Here is a 21445-nt window from a genome sequence, read left to right as displayed (position 1 = left end):
AGCATGCTTAAATTCGAGGCCAATAACACCGGTCTCCAGTGATCCCAATCATTTGACAGCTTTGACTCCTGGACACTTTATTATAGGGACTTCTTTAACAGCTGTTCCGGAACAAGATTTAACCGAAGTACGAGTGCCTCCATTGCAAAGATGGCAACTAACACAGCAGATGTTCCAAGGGTTTTGGAAGCGGTGGTCTAAAGAGTACCTGTGCCAACTACAGCAGCGTAGCAAATGGAGACAGCCTAGCAGAAATATTCGTCTAAATGACTTGGTTCTCATTAAAGAAGATAATATGCCTTCATTACGTTGGAAACTCGGGCGAGTAATAGAAGTGTTTCCTGGAAGAGACAATAATGTCCGAGTGGTTAGACTAAAAACTGTGCACGGGGACATTAAACGTCCTATTACCAAACTGTGTCTTTTACCAGTTGAAGAACATTAACTTAAGTGTTTGTTTCATATTGAATATGTTTTATTATTATTTTCATTTCTTATTGTACTAATAATTTTATTTGTTTGTTCTAGTTTAACCCTCATAGTTAACGTTTCAATATAGTAAGCTATAAGATGTTTTGCTAGAAGATTGGTAAGTGTAACATGTAATTTTATACTTTTTGAAGGTTTTTGTATGTTTTCAGTTTCTATATTTTTCATTTACTTGTTTGCATATATTGAAGATTGTATTAAGATGAATGTAATTCATCGGGGGGGGGAGGATATTTTGGCCTCCTCGGTGATTGCGGTGATTTGTGCCCAGAGGGCGCACCGCACAAAGAGTTAGTTGCGTTACAGAACGTAAGGGAAGCGGACACGCCAAAATGTCGGGCGTATTACCGCTAATTGAGGTAATTGCATCGTATCTGTCAGGTGGCAGAAAACTAGTATGATGTATCAATTCACATGCCAGGTGGCAGAATATGTCTATCATGTACATGCCAGGAGGCATAACGCTTGTAAACATGCCAGGTGGCATACGACTTGTAAATAAATTGTAAGTAAATGTACAGTAAAATATCTTGGTGCAATAGATCAAGGAACAAGCATCAACAACCTTCTGATCATTTGGATACGTACATTTTTTTCTGGTGACACCGGACTTGATTTGTGGAGATGAAGAATGGACGAAGAAAATTAGTGAGTTCATGACTGAAAAGCCAGGATTTAACGCGAAGAAATTCGTGGTAGGCCCTTTTTCATTTTTCCAGTTTTGAATAGAATTGTTGAATAAAAATCTTAATGATTATTATAGTTGATAGAATCTAATGTTAAAATGGAGGTTATGAATAAGGCAAAGAAGTTGCGTACGGTGACGCGTAACTTAACTACCAAGTTGATGAGTAAAATAGATTCTGCATTGTTAGAAGAGGGTGAAACCGCGGATGAGAAATTAAAAGAATTACTCGAAATGTTACTTGAAAAATCGCAGTTGTTGAAACAATACGATTCTGAGATTGAAAAACTTATAATTACGGAACAGGAGTTGGAAACAGAAGTAATTTCCGCGCAGGAATATCAGGAAAGAATTATAAGTTTTAAATGTAAAAATTCAGGAAAAATTAAGAAAAAACGCGTGTAAAGTTGAATCTAGAAATTCTAGTGGGGAAACTATATCTCCGAAGTTGAAAACTTGTGAAGTTAATACTTTAAAATTGCCAAAATTAACGATTACAAAATATTACGGTGATCCTTGTTCTTGGCTTGAATTCTGGAATCAGTTTAGTAATTCCATTCACCAAAACGAAAGTCTCAGTTCGGTTGACAAGTTTTGTTATTTAAAATCGCTTTTGGGAGGTTTAGCTTTAAATGCTATTAGTGGATTAACATTTACTAGTGAAAACTATACGGTGGCTGTTGATATACTAAAAAACCGTTTCGGCAGAGATGACCTGCTAATTAATGCGCATATGAATAAATTGTTGAGTTTAGAACCTGTAAAATATTCCGGAAATACGGCTTCTTTGAGGAAGCTTTATGACGATATAGAAATACAAATAAGGAATTTAAATTCTTTAAATGTTACTAGTGGTTCTTATGGACATTTATTATCCCCTATTTTGTTAAAGTTAATACCCGAGAATTTAACTCTAGAATTCACTAGGAAAAGAAGTGATAAACAAAATTTCGATGTTAATGAACTACTAACGTTCTTGAAAACGGAAGTGGAATGTAGGGAAACATCAATGATGTTAGCGCGTTCTAAGAATTTTGATGTAAATGAAACATCAATACGAAACAAAAGTTCCCATTAAGGTTATCAAAATAAATCTTACATGCATTCTAAAAGAAATGATTACAGTACGAATAAGCAAGGTGCTTCGGTATTAAGTAGTCAAAGCGAAACTCCCTCTAAATACTTTCAAAAATCACATTTTAATCCAAATCGAAAGTTCTCTACCCCGCCTAAGAAACAGAATCAAAATGTCTGCATATTTTGTTTATCTGCTTGTCATATGAATCATGATTGCGCACTTGATTTAAAGGCTCGCCGAAAGGCATTTATGGATCGAGGTTTATGTTTTATTTGCTTTTCGAAAGGGCATCCAAGGCGTTTCTGTGCTCATAAAGATGAAAAATGCAGACTGTGCAATGTCCAAGGTTTACATAATTCGTTAATATGTGACGCCGCATCGAAAGGTTTAGCGACGGATACTTCCAATCAGACAAAACAAACGCCAATCCCTGAAGCTTCTCTTTCGCTCTCATGTAATGAAAATAATAACAAAATTAAACTACCGACTTCCGTTCTTTTACAGACGTTTTCGGCAACAGTTAGGTGTAAAGGGGGGAACGAAAAGGAATTACGTTGTATGCTAGATTCAGGGTCAACAAAGTCATTCATCTTACGAGAAGTGGTTGATTCACTGGGGTTGAAAATTATTAATAAAGAAGCGCTTATTATTTTCACATTTAGATGCAAAGATGCAAAAGAGCGCTTCTATGATATCGTAGAAATCGTATTGCAAAATGTAAGCCATCCCAGTAAAAAGATAAAAATTAACGCAATAGTTTGTGATTCTATAACACTAGGGCAAGTAAAAGTTCCTTCTCGGTGGATACGAAAGATGGCGTTTGAGAAGGGAATAGAATTAGCAGATGCTGGTACGAGTGACGAAATTCAAGTATTAATAGGTTCGGATTATATTTGGGAAATTTTAGGAGAACGAAACGTGAAGATTTGTAAAAAATTAGTCGCAACAGAAAGCACTTTCGGTTTTGTGATTCAAGGCAAGGATGAAGGATCGAAGTGTAAGGAAGCAAGAGTTAACCATATAACTGTTGTAAATGAGGACTTAGATTATGAAAGAGTTAAAAAATTATGGGAATTAGAAGCAATTGGGATAAGTTCGGATAAAGAAATATCTCTATCAGATAAAGAAATTTTAGAGTCATTTGAACGAAATACAACTTACAAGAGTAAAAGGTATGAAACTCGATTATTGTGGAAAGAGGGTGTTGAAGGTTTAAATAACAATTATGAAATCGCGAAACAGCGTTTACTATTTTTAAATAATAAGTTTCAGAAAAATAGCGAGCTATATTTAAAATATAATGAGATAATTAATGAACACTTGAGTGATGGTATAGTGGAACGGGTAGATACGTATTTAAATAGTAATTTGAAAACGGGGTATTACATGCCTCATCACGCGGTAGTGCGCGAGCAGAAGGATTCTACAAAGGTTCGAATAGTTTTTGACGCTTCTTCTAAAAGTAAGGGAAATTTATCACTTAATGATTGTTTGGAAAGCGGACCTAATTTAAATCCTGATTTGCTAAAGATTATCATTAAATTCAGGGTACATTCAATTGCGTTTTGTGCCGACATTCAGAGTGCATTTTTAGAGGTAGGCTTAGCTAAAGAAGATAAAGATTTTTTAAAGTTTTTGTGGATAAATGAAGAAGGGTCAAATCTCGATCACAGTAATCCGAACTTACAAGTTCTTCAACACAATCGAGTTCCTTTCGGGGTCAAGTGCTCACCTTATTTATTAACAGCTACAGTAAGACTGCATTTAAAAAAGTATGAAGATGCCTACGAAGAGGCATGCAGTATGTTAAAAGAGCTTTACGTAGATGATTTAATTTCTGGGACAGTTAATGTAGCAAAGGCCTTACATTTAAGCAAGGACATGATTTTCATTCTTAGCGAGGCCAGTATGAATTTACGTAGATGGGTTTCAAACTCACCTGAGCTGAATGAACTATGGAAACTTAATGGAATTGACTCTCGTGAAACATCTGAAGACTCTTTGGTACCGTTGAAAGTTTTAGGTCTTATCTGGGACAATGTCAATGATAATTTGAAAATAGATGTATCTCAGTTTGAGAAGTTACAAAATAACAAAGTAACTAAACGCATCATTTTAGCAGCATGTGGTATGCTCTTTGATCCCTTAGAAATTATGAATCCATTTACTGTTCGAATTAAACTCTTAATGCAAACTATGTGGGAAAAGGGTATTCAATGGGACGAAAGTGTTCCCCTTGATACAGAATTAATATTTCAGGAATGATTTAAAAGAAGTTGAAAAAATAAAGTTTTTCGAAATTCCTAGTCAGTTCTTCAGTGATATGTGTTGGAAGTTTATAGAAGTTCACATATTTTCTGATGCCAGTCCCAAGTGTTATGGTGCCGTAGCATATTTTAGATTTAAGAAGAAAAATAAATGTAAAACAAGTTTCATAATGTCGAAATCCCGTTTGGCTCCATTAAAAAGGGTAACACTCCCTAGGCTTGAACTTTTGGGAACATTAATTTCTGCAAGATTAGTTTCGTATTTGCAATCGATATTTCCGCAGTTGGATAAGGGAAATATGTTTTACTGGACTGATTCCCAAACTTGCATTCACTGGATCAAGGGATCTGCCAACGAGTGGAAACAATTTGTTAGAAATCGTGTGGTAGAAATCAAGGAGAAAACAATTTTAAACAGTTGGTACTTTTGCAGTGGGAAGACAAACCCTGCTGATAAACTTACGAGGGGGATGGATGCTGAAGCTCTAATTAATGACAGTAATTGGTTTTCTGGGCCACCCTGGCTTTCAGAAGTAGATATTCGACATCACATAAACGAAATGAATACCGAAGCTGACTTGCAAAACGTTAGTGAAGAACGAAAATGTGTTATTTTGAAAACACTTGTGGAATCTACAGAACCGTTACTAAATCTTGAACTGTACGGAAAATTAAACAAAGTACTGGGAATAATAGCTTATGTTCTGCGCTTCGTGAACAACTGTAAATCCGCTCGTGAAAAGCAATATGGTGTGCTTACCGCCTATGAGTTACGGAAGGCTTCAGAATTTATTATAAGAAATGTTCAACTTAATGAATTTTCAGAAGAAATTAAGGCTTTAAAGATAGAACAACCGATTAAAACTAAAATCAAAATCATTTCACTTAATCCATTTCTAGATGAAAACGAAATTTTAAGAGTAGGAGGTAGATTAAGAAACGCAGAAATTACCAGAGAAAGTAAACATCCCATTATATTGCCAAATAATAATCACTTCACAAAATTAATAATACAGCATTATCACGAAAAACATTTACACGGAGGGTTGCATTTAATGTTATCCTCAATAAGACAGAAATACTGGATAATAAGTGCAAAGAATGAAATTAAAAAATGCATTTGGAAATGCATAAAATGTTGCAGAGTACGAGAAGTAACATCTATTCAATTAATGGGAGAACTACCTGCGAGTAGAGTGATTCCAAGTAGAACCTTTTCAAAGGTTGTCATTGATTATGCCGGCCCATTTTCTGTGAAAATGAAAAGGGGAAGAGGTATAAAACCAATTAAATGTTATATCTGTATTTTCGTTTGTTTAGCTACAAAGGCTATCCATTTAGAGATTGCTAGCGACTTATCAAGTGAAGCATTCCTAGCTGCTCTAAAACGATTTGCTTCGAGGAGAGGAAAACCTCAAGAAATAAGAAGTGATTGTGGAACTAATTTTATAGGTTCAAATAAAATCCTGAAGGAAGCAGTTTCATCTGTCCAGTCAACCTCAGAATTTCAAAGGTGGTTAGCAAATGAAAACATAAGGTAGATATTCAACCCGCCAGCTGCTCCACATCATGCTGGTATATGGGAGGCAGCTGTTAGATCTATGAAGCTGCATCTAAAGAAATGTGTTGGAACTCAAATTTTGACTTATGAAAAGTTTCTAACCGTAATTGCACAAATTGAAGCATGCTTAAATTCGAGGCCAATAACACCGGTCTCCAGTGATCCCAATCATTTGACAGCTTTGACTCCTGGACACTTTATTATAGGGACTTCTTTAACAGCTGTTCCGGAACAAGATTTAACCGAAGTACGAGTGCCTCCATTGCAAAGATGGCAACTAACACAGCAGATGTTCCAAGGGTTTTGGAAGCGGTGGTCTAAAGAGTACCTGTGCCAACTACAGCAGCGTAGCAAATGGAGACAGCCTAGCAGAAATATTCGTCTAAATGACTTGGTTCTCATTAAAGAAGATAATATGCCTTCATTACGTTGGAAACTCGGGCGAGTAATAGAAGTGTTTCCTGGAAGAGACAATAATGTCCGAGTGGTTAGACTAAAAACTGTGCACGGGGACATTAAACGTCCTATTACCAAACTGTGTCTTTTACCAGTTGAAGAACATTAACTTAAGTGTTTGTTTCATATTGAATATGTTTTATTATTATTTTCATTTCTTATTGTACTAATAATTTTATTTGTTTGTTCTAGTTTAACCCTCATAGTTAACGTTTCAATATAGTAAGCTATAAGATGTTTTGCTAGAAGATTGGTAAGTGTAACATGTAATTTTATACTTTTTGAAGGTTTTTGTATGTTTTCAGTTTCTATATTTTTCATTTACTTGTTTGCATATATTGAAGATTGTATTAAGATGAATGTAATTCATCGGGGGGGGGAGGATATTTTGGCCTCCTCGGTGATTGCGGTGATTTGTGCCCAGAGGGCGCACCGCACAAAGAGTTAGTTGCGTTACAGAACGTAAGGGAAGCGGACACGCCAAAATGTCGGGCGTATTACCGCTAATTGAGGTAATTGCATCGTATCTGTCAGGTGGCAGAAAACTAGTATGATGTATCAATTCACATGCCAGGTGGCAGAATATGTCTATCATGTACATGCCAGGAGGCATAACGCTTGTAAACATGCCAGGTGGCATACGACTTGTAAATAAATTGTAAGTAAATGTACAGTAAAATATCTTGGTGCAATAGATCAAGGAACAAGCATCAACAACCTTCTGATCATTTGGATACGTACATTTTTTTCTGGTGACACCGGACTTGATTTGTGGAGATGAAGAATGGACGAAGAAAATTAGTGAGTTCATGACTGAAAAGCCAGGATTTAACGCGAAGAAATTCGTGGTAGGCCCTTTTTCATTTTTCCAGTTTTGAATAGAATTGTTGAATAAAAATCTTAATGATTATTATAGTTGATAGAATCTAATGTTAAAATGGAGGTTATGAATAAGGCAAAGAAGTTGCGTACGGTGACGCGTAACTTAACTACCAAGTTGATGAGTAAAATAGATTCTGCATTGTTAGAAGAGGGTGAAACCGCGGATGAGAAATTAAAAGAATTACTCGAAATGTTACTTGAAAAATCGCAGTTGTTGAAACAATACGATTCTGAGATTGAAAAACTTATAATTACGGAACAGGAGTTGGAAACAGAAGTAATTTCCGCGCAGGAATATCAGGAAAGAATTATAAGTTTTAAATGTAAAAATTCAGGAAAAATTAAGAAAAAACGCGTGTAAAGTTGAATCTAGAAATTCTAGTGGGGAAACTATATCTCCGAAGTTGAAAACTTGTGAAGTTAATACTTTAAAATTGCCAAAATTAACGATTACAAAATATTACGGTGATCCTTGTTCTTGGCTTGAATTCTGGAATCAGTTTAGTAATTCCATTCACGAAAACGAAAGTCTCAGTTCGGTTGACAAGTTTTGTTATTTAAAATCGCTTTTGGGAGGTTTAGCTTTAAATGCTATTAGTGGATTAACATTTACTAGTGAAAACTATACGGTGGCTGTTGATATACTAAAAAACCGTTTCGGCAGAGATGACCTGCTAATTAATGCGCATATGAATAAATTGTTGAGTTTAGAACCTGTAAAATATTCCGGAAATACGGCTTCTTTGAGGAAGCTTTATGACGATATAGAAATACAAATAAGGAATTTAAATTCTTTAAATGTTACTAGTGGTTCTTATGGACATTTATTATCCCCTATTTTGTTAAAGTTAATACCCGAGAATTTAACTCTAGAATTCACTAGGAAAAGAAGTGATAAACAAAATTTCGATGTTAATGAACTACTAACGTTCTTGAAAACGGAAGTGGAATGTAGGGAAACATCAATGATGTTAGCGCGTTCTAAGAATTTTGATGTAAATGAAACATCAATACGAAACAAAAGTTCCCATTAAGGTTATCAAAATAAATCTTACATGCATTCTAAAAGAAATGATTACAGTACGAATAAGCAAGGTGCTTCGGTATTAAGTAGTCAAAGCGAAACTCCCTCTAAATACTTTCAAAAATCACATTTTAATCCAAATCGAAAGTTCTCTACCCCGCCTAAGAAACAGAATCAAAATGTCTGCATATTTTGTTTATCTGCTTGTCATATGAATCATGATTGCGCACTTGATTTAAAGGCTCGCCGAAAGGCATTTATGGATCGAGGTTTATGTTTTATTTGCTTTTCGAAAGGGCATCCAAGGCGTTTCTGTGCTCATAAAGATGAAAAATGCAGACTGTGCAATGTCCAAGGTTTACATAATTCGTTAATATGTGACGCCGCATCGAAAGGTTTAGCGACGGATACTTCCAATCAGACAAAACAAACGCCAATCCCTGAAGCTTCTCTTTCGCTCTCATGTAATGAAAATAATAACAAAATTAAACTACCGACTTCCGTTCTTTTACAGACGTTTTCGGCAACAGTTAGGTGTAAAGGGGGGAACGAAAAGGAATTACGTTGTATGCTAGATTCAGGGTCAACAAAGTCATTCATCTTACGAGAAGTGGTTGATTCACTGGGGTTGAAAATTATTAATAAAGAAGCGCTTATTATTTTCACATTTAGATGCAAAGATGCAAAAGAGCGCTTCTATGATATCGTAGAAATCGTATTGCAAAATGTAAGCCATCCCAGTAAAAAGATAAAAATTAACGCAATAGTTTGTGATTCTATAACACTAGGGCAAGTAAAAGTTCCTTCTCGGTGGATACGAAAGATGGCGTTTGAGAAGGGAATAGAATTAGCAGATGCTGGTACGAGTGACGAAATTCAAGTATTAATAGGTTCGGATTATATTTGGGAAATTTTAGGAGAACGAAACGTGAAGATTTGTAAAAAATTAGTCGCAACAGAAAGCACTTTCGGTTTTGTGATTCAAGGCAAGGATGAAGGATCGAAGTGTAAGGAAGCAAGAGTTAACCATATAACTGTTGTAAATGAGGACTTAGATTATGAAAGAGTTAAAAAATTATGGGAATTAGAAGCAATTGGGATAAGTTCGGATAAAGAAATATCTCTATCAGATAAAGAAATTTTAGAGTCATTTGAACGAAATACAACTTACAAGAGTAAAAGGTATGAAACTCGATTATTGTGGAAAGAGGGTGTTGAAGGTTTAAATAACAATTATGAAATCGCGAAACAGCGTTTACTATTTTTAAATAATAAGTTTCAGAAAAATAGCAAGCTATATTTAAAATATAATGAGATAATTAATGAACACTTGAGTGATGGTATAGTGGAACGGGTAGATACGTATTTAAATAGTAATTTGAAAACGGGGTATTACATGCCTCATCACGCGGTAGTGCGCGAGCAGAAGGATTCTACAAAGGTTCGAATAGTTTTTGACGCTTCTTCTAAAAGTAAGGGAAATTTATCACTTAATGATTGTTTGGAAAGCGGACCTAATTTAAATCCTGATTTGCTAAAGATTATCATTAAATTCAGGGTACATTCAATTGCGTTTTGTGCCGACATTCAGAGTGCATTTTTAGAGGTAGGCTTAGCTAAAGAAGATAAAGATTTTTTAAAGTTTTTGTGGATAAATGAAGAAGGGTCAAATCTCGATCACAGTAATCCCAACTTACAAGTTCTTCAACACAATCGAGTTCCTTTCGGGGTCAAGTGCTCACCTTATTTATTAACAGCTACAGTAAGACTGCATTTAAAAAAGTATGAAGATGCCTACGAAGAGGCATGCAGTATGTTAAAAGAGCTTTACGTAGATGATTTAATTTCTGGGACAGTTAATGTAGCAAAGGCCTTACATTTAAGCAAGGACATGATTTTCATTCTTAGCGAGGCCAGTATGAATTTACGTAGATGGGTTTCAAACTCACCTGAGCTGAATGAACTATGGAAACTTAATGGAATTGACTCTCGTGAAACATCTGAAGACTCTTTGGTACCGTTGAAAGTTTTAGGTCTTATCTGGGACAATGTCAATGATAATTTGAAAATAGATATATCTCAGTTTGAGAAGTTACAAAATAACAAAGTAACTAAACGCATCATTTTAGCAGCATGTGGTATGCTCTTTGATCCCTTAGAAATTATGAATCCATTTACTGTTCGAATTAAACTCTTAATGCAAACTATGTGGGAAAAGGGTATTCAATGGGACGAAAGTGTTCCCCTTGATACAGAATTAATATTTCAGGAATGATTTAAAAGAAGTTGAAAAAATAAAGTTTTTCGAAATTCCCAGTCAGTTCTTCAGTGATATGTGTTGGAAGTTTATAGAAGTTCACATATTTTCTGATGCCAGTCCCAAGTGTTATGGTGCCGTAGCATATTTTAGATTTAAGAAGAAAAATAAATGTAAAACAAGTTTCATAATGTCGAAATCCCGTTTGGCTCCATTAAAAAGGGTAACACTCCCTAGGCTTGAACTTTTGGGAACATTAATTTCTGCAAGATTAGTTTCGTATTTGCAATCGATATTTCCGCAGTTGGATAAGGGAAATATGTTTTACTGGACTGATTCCCAAATTTGCATTCACTGGATCAAGGGATCTGCCAACGAGTGGAAACAATTTGTTAGAAATCGTGTGGTAGAAATCAAGGAGAAAACAATTTTAAACAGTTGGTACTTTTGCAGTGGGAAGACAAACCCTGCTGATAAACTTACGAGGGGGATGGATGCTGAAGCTCTAATTAATGACAGTGATTGGTTTTCTGGGCCACCCTGGCTTTCAGAAGTAGATATTCGACATCACATAAACGAAATGAATACCGAAGCTGACTTGCAAAACGTTAGTGAAGAACGAAAATGTGTTATTTTGAAAACACTTGTGGAATCTACAGAACCGTTACTAAATCTTGAACTGTACGGAAAATTAAACAAAGTACTGTGAATAATGGCTTATGTTCTGCGCTTCGTGAACAACTGTAAATCCGCTCGTGAAAAGCAATATGGTGTGCTTACCGCCTATGAGTTACGGAAGGCTTCAGAATTTATTATAAGAAATGTTCAACTTAATGAATTTTCAGAAGAAATTAAGGCTTTAAAGATAGAACAACCGATTAAAACTAAAATCAAAATCATTTCACTTAATCCATTTCTAGATGAAAACGAAATTTTAAGAGTAGGAGGTAGATTAAGAAACGCAGAAATTACCAGAGAAAGTAAACATCCCATTATATTGCCAAATAATAATCACTTCACAAAATTAATAATACAGCATTATCACGAAAAACATTTACACGGAGGGTTGCATTTAATGTTATCCTCAATAAGACAGAAATACTGGATAATAAGTGCAAAGAATGAAATTAAAAAATGCATTTGGAAATGCATAAAATGTTGCAGAGTACGAGAAGTAACATTTATTCAATTAATGGGAGAACTACCTGCGAGTAGAGTGATTCCAAGTAGAACCTTTTCAAAGGTTGTCATTGATTATGCCGGCCCATTTTCTGTGAAAATGAAAAGGGGAAGAGGTATAAAACCAATTAAATGTTATATCTGTATTTTCGTTTGTTTAGCTACAAAGGCTATCCATTTAGAGATTGCTAGCGACTTATCAAGTGAAGCATTCCTAGCTGCTCTAAAACGATTTGCTTCGAGGAGAGGAAAACCTCAAGAAATAAGAAGTGATTGTGGAACTAATTTTATAGGTTCAAATAAAATCCTCAAGGAAGCAGTTTCATCTGTCCAGTCAACCTCAGAATTTCAAAGGTGGTTAGCAAATGAAAACATAAGGTAGATATTCAACCCGCCAGCTGCTCCACATCATGCTGGTATATGGGAGGCAGCTGTTAGATCTATGAAGCTGCATCTAAAGAAATGTGTTGGAACTCAAATTTTGACTTATGAAAAGTTTCTAACCGTAATTGCACAAATTGAAGCATGCTTAAATTCGAGGCCAATAACACCGGTCTCCAGTGATCCCAATCATTTGACAGCTTTGACTCCTGGACACTTTATTATAGGGACTTCTTTAACAGCTGTTCCGGAACAAGATTTAACCGAAGTACGAGTGCCTCCATTGCAAAGATGGCAACTAACACAGCAGATGTTCCAAGGGTTTTGGAAGCGGTGGTCTAAAGAGTACCTGTGCCAACTACAGCAGCGTAGCAAATGGAGACAGCCTAGCAGAAATATTCGTCTAAATGACTTGGTTCTCATTAAAGAAGATAATATGCCTTCATTACGTTGGAAACTCGGGCGAGTAATAGAAGTGTTTCCTGGAAGAGACAATAATATCCGAGTGGTTAGACTAAAAACTGTGCACGGGGACATTAAACGTCCTATTACCAAACTGTGTCTTTTACCAGTTGAAGAACATTAACTTAAGTGTTTGTTTCATATTGAATATGTTTTATTATTATTTTCATTTCTTATTGTACTAATAATTTTATTTGTTTGTTCTAGTTTAACCCTCATAGTTAACGTTTCAATATAGTAAGCTATAAGATGTTTTGCTAGAAGATTGGTAAGTGTAACATGTAATTTTATACTTTTTGAAGGTTTTTGTATGTTTTCAGTTTCTATATTTTTCATTTACTTGTTTGCATATATTGAAGATTGTATTAAGATGAATGTAATTCATCGGGGGGGGAGGATATTTTGGCCTCCTCGGTGATTGCGGTGATTTGTGCCCAGAGGGCGCACCGCACAAAGAGTTAGTTGCGTTACAGAACGTAAGGGAAGCGGACACGCCAAAATGTCGGGCGTATTACCGCTAATTGAGGTAATTGCATCGTATCTGTCAGGTGGCAGAAAACTAGTATGATGTATCAATTCACATGCCAGGTGGCAGAATATGTCTATCATGTACATGCCAGGAGGCATAACGCTTGTAAACATGCCAGGTGGCATACGACTTGTAAATAAATTGTAAGTAAATGTACAGTAAAATATCTTGGTGCAATAGATCAAGGAACAAGCATCAACAACCTTCTGATCATTTGGATACGTACATTTTTTTCTGGTGACACCGGACTTGATTTGTGGAGATGAAGAATGGACGAAGAAAATTAGTGAGTTCATGACTGAAAAGCCAGGATTTAACGCGAAGAAATTCGTGGTAGGCCCTTTTTCATTTTTCCAGTTTTGAATAGAATTGTTGAATAAAAATCTTAATGATTATTATAGTTGATAGAATCTAATGTTAAAATGGAGGTTATGAATAAGGCAAAGAAGTTGCGTACGGTGACGCGTAACTTAACTACCAAGTTGATGAGTAAAATAGATTCTGCATTGTTAGAAGAGGGTGAAACCGCGGATGAGAAATTAAAAGAATTACTCGAAATGTTACTTGAAAAATCGCAGTTGTTGAAACAATACGATTCTGAGATTGAAAAACTTATAATTACGGAACAGGAGTTGGAAACAGAAGTAATTTCCGCGCAGGAATATCAGGAAAGAATTATAAGTTTTAAATGTAAAAATTCAGGAAAAATTAAGAAAAAACGCGTGTAAAGTTGAATCTAGAAATTCTAGTGGGGAAACTATATCTCCGAAGTTGAAAACTTGTGAAGTTAATACTTTAAAATTGCCAAAATTAACGATTACAAAATATTACGGTGATCCTTGTTCTTGGCTTGAATTCTGGAATCAGTTTAGTAATTCCATTCACCAAAACGAAAGTCTCAGTTCGGTTGACAAGTTTTGTTATTTAAAATCGCTTTTGGGAGGTTTAGCTTTAAATGCTATTAGTGGATTAACATTTACTAGTGAAAACTATACGGTGGCTGTTGATATACTAAAAAACCGTTTCGGCAGAGATGACCTGCTAATTAATGCGCATATGAATAAATTGTTGAGTTTAGAACCTGTAAAATATTCCGGAAATACGGCTTCTTTGAGGAAGCTTTATGACGATATAGAAATACAAATAAGGAATTTAAATTCTTTAAATGTTACTAGTGGTTCTTATGGACATTTATTATCCCCTATTTTGTTAAAGTTAATACCCGAGAATTTAACTCTAGAATTCACTAGGAAAAGAAGTGATAAACAAAATTTCGATGTTAATGAACTACTAACGTTCTTGAAAACGGAAGTGGAATGTAGGGAAACATCAATGATGTTAGCGCGTTCTAAGAATTTTGATGTAAATGAAACATCAATACGAAACAAAAGTTCCCATTAAGGTTATCAAAATAAATCTTACATGCATTCTAAAAGAAATGATTACAGTACGAATAAGCAAGGTGCTTCGGTATTAAGTAGTCAAAGCGAAACTCCCTCTAAATACTTTCAAAAATCACATTTTAATCCAAATCGAAAGTTCTCTACCCCGCCTAAGAAACAGAATCAAAATGTCTGCATATTTTGTTTATCTGCTTGTCATATGAATCATGATTGCGCACTTGATTTAAAGGCTCGCCGAAAGGCATTTATGGATCGAGGTTTATGTTTTATTTGCTTTTCGAAAGGGCATCCAAGGCGTTTCTGTGCTCATAAAGATGAAAAATGCAGACTGTGCAATGTCCAAGGTTTACATAATTCGTTAATATGTGACGCCGCATCGAAAGGTTTAGCGACGGATACTTCCAATCAGACAAAACAAACGCCAATCCCTGAAGCTTCTCTTTCGCTCTCATGTAATGAAAATAATAACAAAATTAAACTACCGACTTCCGTTCTTTTACAGACGTTTTCGGCAACAGTTAGGTGTAAAGGGGGGAACGAAAAGGAATTACGTTGTATGCTAGATTCAGGGTCAACAAAGTCATTCATCTTACGAGAAGTGGTTGATTCACTGGGGTTGAAAATTATTAATAAAGAAGCGCTTATTATTTTCACATTTAGATGCAAAGATGCAAAAGAGCGCTTCTATGATATCGTAGAAATCGTATTGCAAAATGTAAGCCATCCCAGTAAAAAGATAAAAATTAACGCAATAGTTTGTGATTCTATAACACTAGGGCAAGTAAAAGTTCCTTCTCGGTGGATACGAAAGATGGCGTTTGAGAAGGGAATAGAATTAGCAGATGCTGGTACGAGTGACGAAATTCAAGTATTAATAGGTTCGGATTATATTTGGGAAATTTTAGGAGAACGAAACGTGAAGATTTGTAAAAAATTAGTCGCAACAGAAAGCACTTTCGGTTTTGTGATTCAAGGCAAGGATGAAGGATCGAAGTGTAAGGAAGCAAGAGTTAACCATATAACTGTTGTAAATGAGGACTTAGATTATGAAAGAGTTAAAAAATTATGGGAATTAGAAGCAATTGGGATAAGTTCGGATAAAGAAATATCTCTATCAGATAAAGAAATTTTAGAGTCATTTGAACGAAATACAACTTACAAGAGTAAAAGGTATGAAACTCGATTATTGTGGAAAGAGGGTGTTGAAGGTTTAAATAACAATTATGAAATCGCGAAACAGCGTTTACTATTTTTAAATAATAAGTTTCAGAAAAATAGCGAGCTATATTTAAAATATAATGAGATAATTAATGAACACTTGAGTGATGGTATAGTGGAACGGGTAGATACGTATTTAAATAGTAATTTGAAAACGGGGTATTACATGCCTCATCACGCGGTAGTGCGCGAGCAGAAGGATTCTACAAAGGTTCGAATAGTTTTTGACGCTTCTTCTAAAAGTAAGGGAAATTTATCACTTAATGATTGTTTGGAAAGCGGACCTAATTTAAATCCTGATTTGCTAAAGATTATCATTAAATTCAGGGTACATTCAATTGCGTTTTGTGCCGACATTCAGAGTGCATTTTTAGAGGTAGGCTTAGCTAAAGAAGATAAAGATTTTTTAAAGTTTTTGTGGATAAATGAAGAAGGGTCAAATCTCGATCACAGTAATCCCAACTTACAAGTTCTTCAACACAATCGAGTTCCTTTCGGGGTCAAGTGCTCACCTTATTTATTAACAGCTACAGTAAGACTGCATTTAAAAAAGTATGAAGATGCCTACGAAGAGGCATGCAGTATGTTAAAAGAGCTTTACGTAGATGATTTAATTTCTGGGACAGTTAATGTAGCAAAGGCCTTACATTTAAGCAAGGACATGATTTTCATTCTTAGCGAGGCCAGTATGAATTTACGTAGATGGGTTTCAAACTCACCTGAGCTGAATGAACTATGGAAACTTAATGGAATTGACTCTCGTGAAACATCTGAAGACTCTTTGGTACCGTTGAAAGTTTTAGGTCTTATCTGGGACAATGTCAATGATAATTTGAAAATAGATGTATCTCAGTTTGAGAAGTTACAAAATAACAAAGTAACTAAACGCATCATTTTAGCAGCATGTGGTATGCTCTTTGATCCCTTAGAAATTATGAATCCATTTACTGTTCGAATTAAACTCTTAATGCAAACTATGTGGGAAAAGGGTATTCAATGGGACGAAAGTGTTCCCCTTGATACAGAATTAATATTTCAGGAATGATTTAAAAGAAGTTGAAAAAATAAAGTTTTTCGAAATTCCTAGTCAGTTCTTCAGTGATATGTGTTGGAAGTTTATAGAAGTTCACATATTTTCTGATGCCAGTCCCAAGTGTTATGGTGCCGTAGCATATTTTAGATTTAAGAAGAAAAATAAATGTAAAACAAGTTTCATAATGTCGAAATCCCGTTTGGCTCCATTAAAAAGGGTAACACTCCCTAGGCTTGAACTTTTGGGAACATTAATTTCTGCAAGATTAGTTTCGTATTTGCAATCGATATTTCCGCAGTTGGATAAGGGAAATATGTTTTACTGGACTGATTCCCAAACTTGCATTCACTGGATCAAGGGATCTGCCAACGAGTGGAAACAATTTGTTAGAAATCGTGTGGTAGAAATCAAGGAGAAAACAATTTTAAACAGTTGGTACTTTTGCAGTGGGAAGACAAACCCTGCTGATAAACTTACGAGGGGGATGGATGCTGAAGCTCTAATTAATGACAGTAATTGGTTTTCTGGGCCACCCTGGCTTTCAGAAGTAGATATTCGACATCACATAAACGAAATGAATACCGAAGCTGACTTGCAAAACGTTAGTGAAGAACGAAAATGTGTTATTTTGAAAACACTTGTGGAATCTACAGAACCGTTACTAAATCTTGAACTGTACGGAAAATTAAACAAAGTACTGGGAATAATAGCTTATGTTCTGCGCTTCGTGAACAACTGTAAATCCGCTCGTGAAAAGCAATATGGTGTGCTTACCGCCTATGAGTTACGGAAGGCTTCAGAATTTATTATAAGAAATGTTCAACTTAATGAATTTTCAGAAGAAATTAAGGCTTTAAAGATAGAACAACCGATTAAAACTAAAATCAAAATCATTTCACTTAATCCATTTCTAGATGAAAACGAAATTTTAAGAGTAGGAGGTAGATTAAGAAACGCAGAAATTACCAGAGAAAGTAAACATCCCATTATATTGCCAAATAATAATCACTTCACAAAATTAATAATACAGCATTATCACGAAAAACATTTACACGGAGGGTTGCATTTAATGTTATCCTCAATAAGACAGAAATACTGGATAATAAGTGCAAAGAATGAAATTAAAAAATGCATTTGGAAATGCATAAAATGTTGCAGAGTACGAGAAGTAACATCTATTCAATTAATGGGAGAACTACCTGCGAGTAGAGTGATTCCAAGTAGAACCTTTTCAAAGGTTGTCATTGATTATGCCGGCCCATTTTCTGTGAAAATGAAAAGGGGAAGAGGTATAAAACCAATTAAATGTTATATCTGTATTTTCGTTTGTTTATCTACAAAGGCTATCCATTTAGAGATTGCTAGCGACTTATCAAGTGAAGCATTCCTAGCTGCTCTAAAACGATTTGCTTCGAGGAGAGGAAAACCTCAAGAAATAAGAAGTGATTGTGGAACTAATTTTATAGGTTCAAATAAAATCCTGAAGGAAGCAGTTTCATCTGTCCAGTCAACCTCAGAATTTCAAAGGTGGTTAGCAAATGAAAACATAAGGTAGATATTCAACCCGCCAGCTGCTCCACATCATGCTGGTATATGGGAGGCAGCTGTTAGATCTATGAAGCTGCATCTAAAGAAATGTGTTGGAACTCAAATTTTGACTTATGAAAAGTTTCTAACCGTAATTGCACAAATTGAAGCATGCTTAAATTCGAGGCCAATAACACCGGTCTCCAGTGATCCCAATCATTTGACAGCTTTGACTCCTGGACACTTTATTATAGGGACTTCTTTAACAGCTGTTCCGGAACAAGATTTAACCGAAGTACGAGTGCCTCCATTGCAAAGATGGCAACTAACACAGCAGATGTTCCAAGGGTTTTGGAAGCGGTGGTCTAAAGAGTACCTGTGCCAACTACAGCAGCGTAGCAAATGGAGACAGCCTAGCAGAAATATTCGTCTAAATGACTTGGTTCTCATTAAAGAAGATAATATGCCTTCATTACGTTGGAAACTCGGGCGAGTAATAGAAGTGTTTCCTGGAAGAGACAATAATGTCCGAGTGGTTAGACTAAAAACTGTGCACGGGGACATTAAACGTCCTATTACCAAACTGTGTCTTTTACCAGTTGAAGAACATTAACTTAAGTGTTTGTTTCATATTGAATATGTTTTATTATTATTTTCATTTCTTATTGTACTAATAATTTTATTTGTTTGTTCTAGTTTAACCCTCATAGTTAACGTTTCAATATAGTAAGCTATAAGATGTTTTGCTAGAAGATTGGTAAGTGTAACATGTAATTTTATACTTTTTGAAGGTTTTTGTATGTTTTCAGTTTCTATATTTTTCATTTACTTGTTTGCATATATTGAAGATTGTATTAAGATGAATGTAATTCATCGGGGGGGGAGGATATTTTGGCCTCCTCGGTGATTGCGGTGATTTGTGCCCAGAGGGCGCACCGCACAAAGAGTTAGTTGCGTTACAGAACGTAAGGGAAGCGGACACGCCAAAATGTCGGGCGTATTACCGCTAATTGAGGTAATTGCATCGTATCTGTCAGGTGGCAGAAAACTAGTATGATGTATCAATTCACATGCCAGGTGGCAGAATATGTCTATCATGTACATGCCAGGAGGCATAACGCTTGTAAACATGCCAGGTGGCATACGACTTGTAAATAAATTGTAAGTAAATGTACAGTAAAATATCTTGGTGCAATAGATCAAGGAACAAGCATCAACAACCTTCTGATCATTTGGATACGTACATTTTTTTCTGGTGACACCGGACTTGATTTGTGGAGATGAAGAATGGACGAAGAAAATTAGTGAGTTCATGACTGAAAAGCCAGGATTTAACGCGAAGAAATTCGTGGTAGGCCCTTTTTCATTTTTCCAGTTTTGAATAGAATTGTTGAATAAAAATCTTAATGATTATTATAGTTGATAGAATCTAATGTTAAAATGGAGGTTATGAATAAGGCAAAGAAGTTGCGTACGGTGACGCGTAACTTAACTACCAAGTTGATGAGTAAAATAGATTCTGCATTGTTAGAAGAGGGTGAAACCGCGGATGAGAAATTAAAAGAATTACTCGAAATGTTACTTGAAAAATCGCAGTTGTTGAAACAATACGATTCTGAGATTGAAAAACTTATAATTACGGAACAGGAGTTGGAAACAGAAGTAATTTCCGCGCAGGAATATCAGGAAAGAATTATAAGTTTTAAATGTAAAAATTCAGGAAAAATTAAGAAAAAACGCGTGTAAAGTTGAATCTAGAAATTCTAGTGGGGAAACTATATCTCCGAAGTTGAAAACTTGTGAAGTTAATACTTTAAAATTGCCAAAATTAACGATTACAAAATATTACGGTGATCCTTGTTCTTGGCTTGAATTCTGGAATCAGTTTAGTAATTCCATTCACGAAAACGAAAGTCTCAGTTCGGTTGACAAGTTTTGTTATTTAAAATCGCTTTTGGGAGGTTTAGCTTTAAATGCTATTAGTGGATTAACATTTACTAGTGAAAACTATACGGTGGCTGTTGATATACTAAAAAACCGTTTCGGCAGAGATGACCTGCTAATTAATGCGCATATGAATAAATTGTTGAGTTTAGAACCTGTAAAATATTCCGGAAATACGGCTTCTTTGAGGAAGCTTTATGACGATATAGAAATACAAATAAGGAATTTAAATTCTTTAAATGTTACTAGTGGTTCTTATGGACATTTATTATCCCCTATTTTGTTAAAGTTAATACCCGAGAATTTAACTCTAGAATTCACTAGGAAAAGAAGTGATAAACAAAATTTCGATGTTAATGAACTACTAACGTTCTTGAAAACGGAAGTGGAATGTAGGGAAACATCAATGATGTTAGCGCGTTCTAAGAATTTTGATGTAAATGAAACATCAATACGAAACAAAAGTTCCCATTAAGGTTATCAAAATAAATCTTACATGCATTCTAAAAGAAATGATTACAGTACGAATAAGCAAGGTGCTTCGGTATTAAGTAGTCAAAGCGAAACTCCCTCTAAATACTTTCAAAAATCACATTTTAATCCAAATCGAAAGTTCTCTACCCCGCCTAAGAAACAGAATCAAAATGTCTGCATATTTTGTTTATCTGCTTGTCATATGAATCATGATTGCGCACTTGATTTAAAGGCTCGCCGAAAGGCATTTATGGATCGAGGTTTATGTTTTATTTGCTTTTCGAAAGGGTATCCAAGGCGTTTCTGTGCTCATAAAGATGAAAAATGCAGACTGTGCAATGTCCAAGGTTTACATAATTCGTTAATATGTGACGCCGCATCGAAAGGTTTAGCGACGGATACTTCCAATCAGACAAAACAAACGCCAATCCCTGAAGCTTCTCTTTCGCTCTCATGTAATGAAAATAATAACAAAATTAAACTACCGACTTCCGTTCTTTTACAGACGTTTTCGGCAACAGTTAGGTGTAAAGGGGGGAACGAAAAGGAATTACGTTGTATGCTAGATTCAGGGTCAACAAAGTCATTCATCTTAC

The 21445-nt window shown here is 35.3% G+C and overlaps 2 protein-coding genes across 2 annotated transcripts in view; both read left to right on the top strand.

Annotated features, from left to right (window-relative positions):
• Positions 1 to 10725, top strand: part of LOC146999272 (uncharacterized) — a 45004-nt gene extending 34279 nt beyond the window's left edge. Inside the window, exons 2-3 of the mRNA XM_085821342.1 lie at positions 529 to 589; positions 6729 to 10725. Coding sequence (XP_085677468.1) covers positions 8474 to 10717 — 2244 coding nt within the window. The 5' untranslated portion in view covers positions 529 to 589; positions 6729 to 8473 and the 3' untranslated portion in view covers positions 10718 to 10725. The remainder of the gene's footprint in view (positions 1 to 528; positions 590 to 6728) is intronic.
• Positions 1 to 21445, top strand: part of LOC118193164 (uncharacterized) — a 120924-nt gene that overhangs the window by 28750 nt on the left and 70729 nt on the right. The gene's annotated exons all lie outside the window — the stretch shown is intronic.

This window comes from Stegodyphus dumicola, chromosome 1 (assembly GCF_044657685.1).
Source record: "Stegodyphus dumicola isolate Sdum_Otavi_A_Nest chromosome 1, ASM4465768v1".
In the NCBI taxonomy this organism is placed as follows: Eukaryota; Metazoa; Arthropoda; class Arachnida; order Araneae; family Eresidae; genus Stegodyphus; species Stegodyphus dumicola.
The sequence above is the reverse complement of the archived record's forward strand: the minus strand, read 5'-3'. Positions and strand labels throughout refer to the sequence as shown.